Source organism: Melozone crissalis, unplaced genomic scaffold (assembly GCF_028551555.1).
Source record: "Melozone crissalis strain CALT ecotype California unplaced genomic scaffold, PUWL_Pcris_2 ptg000016l_1, whole genome shotgun sequence".
Classification (NCBI taxonomy): domain Eukaryota; kingdom Metazoa; phylum Chordata; class Aves; order Passeriformes; family Passerellidae; genus Melozone; species Melozone crissalis.
This window is the reverse complement of record NW_026535794.1, coordinates 1,173,464-1,182,125: the sequence shown is the minus strand read 5'-3', so window position 1 is coordinate 1,182,125 and position 8,662 is coordinate 1,173,464. Positions and strand designations below refer to the sequence as shown.

Sequence of the window (8,662 nt, the reverse complement as noted above, 5' to 3'; positions counted from 1 at the left end):
CACCACGGCGGGTTTGGGTTTGGGGTTTGGGGTTTGGGTTTGGGGGCGTCTCGTCTGCAGCGAGCGTGCCAGGATTTCCAGGTGCTCCATCCAGACACAAACTTGACTTGAGAGTAATCCCCACCTGTAAGATTTTGGGCTGAAGGTTCTGAAGGGTCAAATGTGGAGAGGAAAGACCCCTTGGCCTTGTCCAGAGCCGAGACGGAGCGGATCCACCCACCCAGGATCCATCCACCCAGGATCCATCCACCCGGGATCCATCCACCCAGGATCCACCCACCCATTGTCGGTTTTCCTGCGGTTGCACCTTTGGGAAGCGCCGTTGTGGGCTGGGGGAGGGAGCCAGGCTTCATTGTGACATAAAAACAGCCACTTCAAGGACTTGGAAAATCCATCTGCACCTTCAGGGAGCTGCAAAGCCACCTGAGCCCTCCCTCCCAGGGGCACCAGCAGCGATTTGGGGGGTCCTGGTTGCACAAGGGGTCTCCAAAGAGGACAAACACGGCGCTGTCACTTCCAGGAGCTTCTTACACAAGGCACCCCCAGTTTCTCGTGCTTTCCTCAGCTTGATGTGGAAAACTTCTCCACAAGAGCCACAGGATGGAGAAACCAGGAAGAGGAAAGGTTCGGTTAAACCAGGATCGTTTGGGCAAGCTCTGGAGAAGGATGGATGGAAACGACTCCAGGCAACAGCCTGAGGGTTTCAAAATGGAAAACAGATTATCAGGATGTCCTTTAAATTAAATATCGAGGTATTTTCCAAGCCTAAGAGGCAGCTGGAACAGAAAGGCTGGGATATTTTAGGAGAGGCAAGGAAAACACTTCGTGAGTTTGTCGTGCTCTGCTGGGAAAGGTCTTTGCCATGGGTTTTGTGCCAGGAAACTTTGGAATGCTGGCAGAGCCAAAGAGCTGCCTGGCAGCACCTTCCCTGCATCAGCCCTTCAGCCCCTGCCCTGCATGATCCGTGATCCCCCCGGAGCTCCCCGTGCCCCCTGGGCACAGCCATACCTCCTCCGGGCAGCAGGGCCAGGGATTTGGGATCTTTGGGATCTCCCCCTCCCCGTGCCCGGCCCCATCCCGGTGTTCCCGGGCTGGCAGGAGCGGGATGTGCCCCCCAGCCCCGCTCCTGGGGGCTGCTCCTGCTCCCACATCCCCGGGACTGACTCTGGCTGTACATGTGGATGTCTATATTGGGGTACTGTGTATATTTTGGGGTCTGTAATGAGCATATCTGGGTATCCATGTGATCTATCAGGACATATCCATTTCCCCCACATCTATCCACTGCTGGCTTCCCAGCAATGGGAATCCTTTGGACTTTTCTGTGCTGCTCAAACTTTAAAAAGGAAAAATAAGAAAAAACACGATCAGAATGAAGTTGCTGCCTGTGGCATCTTCTCTTCTCCAGGACCCCTCCCCATGGTATCCATGGGCAGAGGAGACTGGTGAGCTGCTCTCCTGGTGTTCCATTATCCCTTTCCCTCCCACCGTCTCCCACCTGGGCCTTGTGTCCGTAGGAATGGGAATATTGGAACAAAGACCTTTGGAGGAGCAGCAGCTCCCCTGGGCCCAGGGCTGTCCATGGCCCCAGGGCTTCCAGAGGGAGGCTCAGGTGTCTCCCATCTCCCCAGATGTGCTTCTGAGGATTCCTTCACCAGGGATTTCTTTGCTTTTCCATTGTGGATGAAGCAAGGAGAAAGGAGAGCTCCTAGCTCCAAAGGCAACAGGAAGATCCTGAATTTTGGGGAAATGAGATCTGCTCACCCAAGGAAGGCAAACTGGGAGAGCAGGATGCACACAGTGCAGTCCTCAGTAAACCCTGTGCTCCTGAATCCAAGGAAAACCTGAGCCTGGGGTGTTTGGATGAATCTGACCAGGGTGAGAAGGATTTTAAACACCAAAATCGTGTAAAGAAACTGGGAAGAGGGGAGGGGGCTCCTGGTTCTTCTCTCAGTGGGAAGCAGGAGGCTGCTGTGGCTCCGGGCTCGGGAGGAGCAGGATCTCAGCAGGAGCAGCGTTCCGAGGAGCTGGGAGCGGGCACAGGGCAGGGGCTCGGGAGGAGCAGGATCTCAGCAGGAGCAGCGTTCCGAGGAGCTGGGAGCAGGCACAGGGCAGGGCTCGGGAGGAGCAGGATCCCGGTAGGAGCAGCGTTCCGAGGAGCTGGGAGCAGGCACAGGGCAGGGGCCGCGGAGGGGGATCGGCCCCGCCGAGCTCCAGCATCGCCGCATCCCCTGCAGGTCCAGGCGCGCTCCCCGCGGCACCGGGCCAAGGCAAACAGCGGGAACCCGATCCCCTCCCGCGGGCGGCACGGGATGGGGCCGCTGTTTACCCCGGAGCCGCAGCCGGGGGCCCCGAGCCGAGCCCGAGCCCGGTCCGGGGCTCATCGCGGGCTCATGGCGCTGCCGCTGCTGCTGCCGCTGCTGCTGGGGGCGGCGGGCGCTGCCGTGCCCCCGGCCGTGCCCCCGGCCGTGCCCGCGCCCCGCGAGCTGGCGCGATCCGTGCTGGAGACGCACGGGCAGGAGCTGCGGCTGCTGCGGCTGCTCGGAGTGGCCCGGACGGTAGGAAAAGGGTGCGGGGGTGCTCCGGGATCCCGCTCCATCCCGTGCGGGGCCCCACGGAGCTTCTCTCCCGGCAGAGCTTCGACTGGGGGACCCACTTCAGCATCAACTTCACGGCGCGGCAGCCGCCCTGCCCCAAGCCCGCCCCGGACCCCCGCGGCTGCCGGGGCCGCCCGGGCAGGGTGAGCGGGGAGCGGGAGCCCCGAACCCGGGAATCGGGGGGTCCCCGGTGTGCTGAAGCCGCTGTGTCCGCAGGTGCAGCGCTGCTCGGCCCAGGTGTCCGTGTTCACCTTCCTGCCCGACGTGCCGCTCTCGATGGTGGAGTGCGGCCGGGAGCCGGTGAGGGCTCCGGGAGCGCATCCCGGGGGTGGGACACGCGTCCCCATCACTTCGGGGGGTTTTTTTGGCTCTGGAGTGAAATCTCCCCTTTATTTCTCCCCGCAGCAGCCCGGTGACAGCGCCCAGCCCCGCTCCCCTGGCACCAACCCAGGTCACTCATCATCCTCCTCATCCTCATCATCATCCTCGGGGCCCCCTCCGCGGCCTCGGCCCCCTCCCAGCGCGTCCCGCCGCCCCCTGTCCCCAGCGGAGCCGCAATAAAGAGATTTCGGGCTCGGACCTGTGCGTGTGTGCGGGTGACAGTTTGGGGGGGTGACAGTTTGGGGGGGTGACAGTTCGGGGGGTACCCTCGGCTTGGGCAACAGCGATGGGGCAACTCTGGGCTTGTGCAACCCCGCGGGCACCCACCCGACACGGGCAACGTGTCACCACCCGAGGGCTCCTGGCCAAGGGGCCCCCGAGGGGTGCAGATGCCACCGCCCATCACGGGGACCCCCCCAAAAGAACGGCCGCTCTGCGGCTTGGGGCCGGGCGTTTCCCGAGGGGCAGCCCCGGGGCGGGTCCCCGACGTCCCGTGGGGGATAAAAGGGGCGCGGGGGTGGCCGTGGGGACAGCGATGGCGAGCCCGTGGGTGCTGCTGCTGGCGGTGCTGGGGGGCGCCTGCGCCCTGCCCGCCCCGGCGCCCCTCTCGTACACCGAGGCGCTGGCGCAGGCCGTGGATTCCTACAACCAACAGCCCGAGGTGCAGAACGCCTTCAGGCTGCTCAGCGCCGAGCCCGAGCCCGGCCCGGTGAGTGCCCCCCACCCGGGACCCCCCCCTTTCCCACGGGTGACACCCCCACCCCGCTCGTGGTGCCTGATCGGGGCTGCCCAGCCCGACCCTGAGCCCGCCCCGGTGAGTGCCCCCCACTCGGGACCCCCCATTTGTGACCAGGACCCCAATTCCTGTCCCCCCACTCGGGGTGCACAATGCCGACCCATGAGTGAGTGCCCCCCACCCGGGACCCCCCATTTGTGACCATGACCCCAGTTCCTGTCCCCCCACTCACCCCCCACTCACAGTATCCCACTCGTGAGAGCCTCCCACCCCGGACCCCCTATTTGTGACCGTGACTCCGATTCCTGTCCCCCCACTCGGGGTGCACAGTGCCGACCCATGAGTGAGTGCCCCCCACCCGTGACCCCCTATTTGTGATCAGGACCCCTATTCCTGTCCCCCGACTCGAGGCACCCCACTCGGGGTGCACAGTGCTGATCCGTGAGTGTCACCCACTTGTGACCCCCGCAGGACCCCTATTCCTGTCCCCCCACTCGGCGTGCACAATGCCGACCCCACTCGTGAGTGCCCCCCACTCGGGACCCCCCATTTGTGATCATGACCCCAATTCCTGTCCCCCCACTCGTGTCCTCCCATTTGTCACACACCCCTTTGTGACAGCTCAGCGCTGGCCCTGAGCCCACACCAGTGACTGTCACCCCACTGGTGACCCCCTCCGAGTGCCACCCCATTGCTGACCCCTCTGCTGTCTCCTGCCCCCCACGCGTGTCCCCAGGGCGTGGAGCTGAGCTCGCTGCGGAAACTCAACTTCAGCATGATGGAGACGGAGTGCGCGGCCAGCGCCCGCGCCAACCCCGACGACTGCGACTTCAAGGAGAACGGGGTGAGGAGGAGGAGGAGGAGGAGGAGGAGGAGCGGGAGGAAGGGGGCGCGGGGGCCCGCTGCCATCCCCGGGTGACACCGCGTGTCCCCCCAGGCCATCAAGGAGTGCTCGGGGCCGGTGCAGTTCCGGCAGGACTCGCCCGAGATCGACCTGAGCTGCTCCGACGCCTCCTCCGACGTGAGCGGGGGAGCCGGGGTGGGAGGGGAGGGCCCCGAGGGTCCCGCATCCCTGGGAGGGTCCCTGCCTGCCCCACATCCCCCAAAAGGGACACCCCGAGGGCTCTGCTGCCCCGTGGTGGCTCCACAGGAGGGTGGGGGGTCCTGGGTGGGGGGTTTCAGGTGCAGAGTCCCATGGGCGGGGTGCTGGGTTTGAGTGTGGGGTGCAGGGCCCCAGGTGGGGCATCCTGGGTGGGGTCTGGCCTTGGGGACACGAGTGGGGTCCCGAGTGTTGGATTCTGGATATGGGGTGCCAAGTGTCCCAGGTAGGGGGGTCCCTGGTGTGGGGACACGAGCGGTGTCCCTGGAATGGGGTCCTGAGTGGGATCCTGTGGATGGGGTCTCTGGAATGGGGTCCTGGGTGGGAAATACCCCTGGTGTGGGATCCTGGGGATGGGATCTCGGGGATGAGGTCCCTGGTGTGGGATCCTGGGCGGGGAATAGCCCTGGTGTGGGGTTCTGGGTGAGATCCTGGGCATGGGGTCCCTGGTGCAGGGTCCTGGGTGGGATCCTGGGGAGGGGGTCGCTGGAATGGGGTCCTGGGTGGATTCCCAGGGATGGGGTCCCTGCAATGGGGTCCCTGGTGTGGGATCCTGTGGATGCGGTCCCTGGTGTGGGGTTCTGGGTGAGATTCTGGGCATGGGGTCCCTGGTGCAGGGTCCTGGGTGGATTCCCAGGGATGGGGTCCCTGCAATGGGGTCCCTGGTGTGGGATCCTGTGGATGCGGTCCCTGGTGCGGGGTCCTGGGTGGGTTTCCAGCTGCGGGATCCCTGGCTGGGGTCCCGGCTGTGCTCCCAAGGGGGATTCCCACACTTCCTGACCCCCCATCCCTCCTGCAGCCGGTTCTGATCCAGCGCGGCCGCTTCGGGCGCTTCCTGAGGAAGGTTCGGCGCTTCCGACCCAAGGTCAAGTTCAACGTCCACCTGAGGGGCTCCGTGGGGCTGGGCTGAGCAATAAAGGAGCCACCGGGAGTGGCCGTGCGGGCACCGCGTCCTCCTGTCTGTCTCTGTCACACGGGGAAACTGAGGCACGGCCGGGACACGGGGCTGCTCCGCCCTTGGGTTCGCTCTGGGGAGCCCCCAGGAGCCCACCCAAAAAAGGGGTCACTGCCATCCCCAGGGTGTCATTGTCCCCATAGTCATTGTCCCCGTGGTGGCATTGTCCCCGATGTGGCATTGTCCCCCCCAGCCAGCAGCGATGGCAAAGGGAGCTGGGGAGGGGACACAGGGGACACTGTGAGCCCTCTGGGGAGCTGCAAGGGGGAGTTCAGGTCCTGAGGAGACCCCCATGGTGGCTCAGTTTGGGACAGGGACATTGTGGGTGCAGATTTGGAGGGCTCGGGGACCCCTGTGCCCCAAAAGCGGCTGGGGCAGGGTCATGGCTGCAGCCCCCTGGCGGTGTCCCTCTGTCCCCCCGATATTCCCGTGGGTCTGTACCCCACAAACCCCTCTGTGGGGACCCCACAAACCCTCTGGGGACAGGGAAGGACAAGCCCAGGGCTCCGAGTCCCTGCAGGGGCCGGTGCCGGGAGGAGAGCCCGGTGGTGCCCGTGCTGTGCCCATTTTGGGGGAGCTGCTCCTGGGTTCTGTCACCAGCACCGTCCCCATCCTCGCGTCCCCCTTGGGGTGACAGCGGCAGGGAACGCACGGCAGCGCCGGGAGGCAGCTGCATTTGGGATGGGGCTGTCGGGGGTCCCCGAGGTGGCAGCACCGGCAGGGGGGTCCCTTTGCCCCTCCAGGGCCTTGGAGAGATGGGGGGACCCCAGATCTGCCCCAGAGAGCGCCCCCCACTCGTGACACCCCCATTCGTGACCCCCAGGGTGTTCCCAGCTCTCACAGCTCCCTGGCTGGGCATGGGGGGATTTGGGGTGTCTAGGAACACTCAGGGGTCCCCATTGGGGCACAGGGACACTCAGGGTGACACCGGGAGTGATGCAGGGACCTTTATTGGCAGTGAAGGGGACACAGGGAGGGGACACAGGGAGGGGACACAGGGAGGGGACACAGCGAGGGGACACAGGGAGGGGACACAGGGAGGGGACACAGGAAGGGGACACAGGGTGGGGACACAGAGAGGGGACACAGGAAGGGGACACAGGGTGGGGATACAGAGAGGGAACACCGGAGGGGACACAGGGAGGGGGCACAGCAGTGTCACCCCTCAGGGTTTGGGCGCCTTGAGGTTGAGCCTGTCCCGGATCCAGATCCGACCGCACTGGAAGAAGCCCTGGAAACGCTGCTTGACCTTGCCAAAGAAATCCTTGATCTTGGATTTCCAGACATGGCCCAACTGGGGAAACAAAGAGCAGGGTCAGACTCGGAGGGGGGGTGAGGAGCGGACCTGGGGACCCCCGGGGGACACGGAGCCATTCCAGCCCCTTCTCACCGCGGCCGGGGCCTTCTCGCAGGAGAGCTCCACCGTGGGCTGCTGCCCCTCCAGGAACGCGGAGCCCTGGCACCGGGTCAGAGCCTGTGGGGCACAGAGGGCACACAGGACAGCACAACCCCCTCGTGCCTCAGTTTCCCCACTGGATAACCCCCAGTTCCCACGGGACGAAGCCTCACCCCGAGCCAGCGGCTCTTGCAGCTGCTGGTGGCCGTTCCCGGTGCCCTGCACGTGGTTTCCTCCAGGGTGAAGCTCAGCTCCCGCCGGCTCTGCAGGTCTGAGGGCTGGGAAAAGGGCCAGGATCCATCAGGGATCCATCCCCCTCCCACAACGGGCCAGAACCAGCCCCAAGAATCCAGCCTGAAACGGGTCAGCCCCAAAACAAGGCAGCCCTACCCGGAGCAGGGCCGGATCCAGCAGTGCCCAGGCCTGGAGCCTCCCCTGGGAAGGGAGAGCCCAGCACTGACCCAGCCGGGCCGGGCCTGGAACGGGTCAGCCCCAAAACAAGGCAGCCCTACCCGGAGCAGGGCCGGATCCAGCAGTGCCCAGGCCTGGAGCCTCCCCTGGGAAGGGAGAGCCCAGCACTCACCCAGCCGGGCCGGGGCTGAGCCTCCCGCAGCCGCAGCACGAAGGGACTGACGGCCCTGGCGTTGAGCAGCTCCACGGCCGCCGCCACCACGGCCCCGTAGCTCAGGGACCCCGGTGGGGACGAGGACACCGCGGTGCCACCCTGTCCCACGGCGGTGCCACCCTGTCCCAGCGTGGCTCCGCGTGGATCTGGCGTGGAGGCTCCAGCCAGGCCCAGCAGCAGCAGCAGCGGTGGCAGCGCTCGGCTCGGCCCCATGGCGCTCCTGGATCCTGCTCCTGCTCCCCAGCGCTTTTATGGGAGCTGCGCTGGGCGTTCCAGGGGGTGAATCTGGCCAGGAGCCCAGCCCAGCCCTGCAGAGCCCCGGGCAGTGGGGAGCGCTGTGCCGGTCACCTCGGTCAGCAGGGACACCGCGGTCAGCGTCCCCCTGCCATGTGTGACCAGGGGTGACACACATGGCCTGCCAGATTAAGCTCTTTTTTGACCCAGAGATGGGGTAACTTTAAAAATTTTTAAAATTTTTATTCAATTTTCAGTCTTATGCGAAGGGTGAGACAACACAGATGTTATCATTCACGCCATCACAATCAAAACCCAACTATTTCCTAATTACAACACATTATAAGCGTTTCTTGGCCTATCAGCTTTTGCCACACCATGCTGTAAATGTTATAAAGCCAATAATCTAAAATTACTTTTTAATCTTTCACAGTTCTATTTCTCCAGTTTGCAAGGCCATCCTTTAAAACTTGTTCCTCATTCCATTTCTCTCCCTCAGCAATGCCTGTCCGGCTCCATGGCATTTCTAAGTCAGCATTTCTCGTCTCAGGGTTTGCACACAGATCACACACTGTGTGAGCCTTCTGTCAGGCTTGGAGAATTCCCTACAAATCCATTTCCCACATTGGCCATTGTGAA

The 8,662-nt window shown here is 64.1% G+C and overlaps 2 protein-coding genes across 2 annotated transcripts; one reads left to right on the top strand and one right to left on the bottom strand.

Moving 5' to 3' along the window:
• The first annotated feature begins 3,513 nt into the window (after positions 1–3,513).
• On the top strand, positions 3,514–5,723 carry CAMP (cathelicidin antimicrobial peptide). Its single transcript, XM_054273195.1, has 4 exons — positions 3,514–3,687; positions 4,451–4,558; positions 4,652–4,735; positions 5,613–5,723. Exons 1-4 carry the CDS (start codon positions 3,514–3,516, stop codon positions 5,721–5,723), a joined length of 477 nt encoding a protein of 158 aa, XP_054129170.1.
• A 1,210-nt stretch (positions 5,724–6,933) lies between these two features.
• Positions 6,934–8,002, bottom strand: LOC128935231 (cathelicidin-B1-like). Its single transcript, XM_054273383.1, has 4 exons — positions 7,748–8,002; positions 7,338–7,442; positions 7,159–7,242; positions 6,934–7,062 (listed from the first exon to the last, which is right to left on the bottom strand). Exons 1-4 carry the CDS (start codon positions 8,000–8,002, stop codon positions 6,934–6,936), a joined length of 573 nt encoding a protein of 190 aa, XP_054129358.1.
• Between the last annotated feature and the right edge of the window lie 660 nt (positions 8,003–8,662).

Bases quoted from the DNA above. Each gene is read 5' to 3' on its own strand.
- LOC128935231 (XM_054273383.1), bottom strand. From the start codon at position 8,002: ATGGGGCCGAGCCGAGCGCTGCCACCGCTGCTGCTGCTGCTGGGCCTG. The intron at 7,443-7,747 runs GTGAGTGCTGGG...CCCTTTTCCCAG, and splicing joins CTCAGCCCCGGCCCGGCTGG to CCCTCAGACCTGCAGAGCCG. The intron at 7,063-7,158 runs GTGAGAAGGGGC...TTGTTTCCCCAG, and splicing joins GCGAGAAGGCCCCGGCCGCG to TTGGGCCATGTCTGGAAATC.
- CAMP (XM_054273195.1), top strand. From the start codon at position 3,514: ATGGCGAGCCCGTGGGTGCTGCTGCTGGCGGTGCTGGGGGGCGCCTGC. The intron at 4,559-4,651 runs GTGAGGAGGAGG...GTGTCCCCCCAG, and splicing joins GCGACTTCAAGGAGAACGGG to GCCATCAAGGAGTGCTCGGG. The intron at 4,736-5,612 runs GTGAGCGGGGGA...TCCCTCCTGCAG, and splicing joins GCTCCGACGCCTCCTCCGAC to CCGGTTCTGATCCAGCGCGG.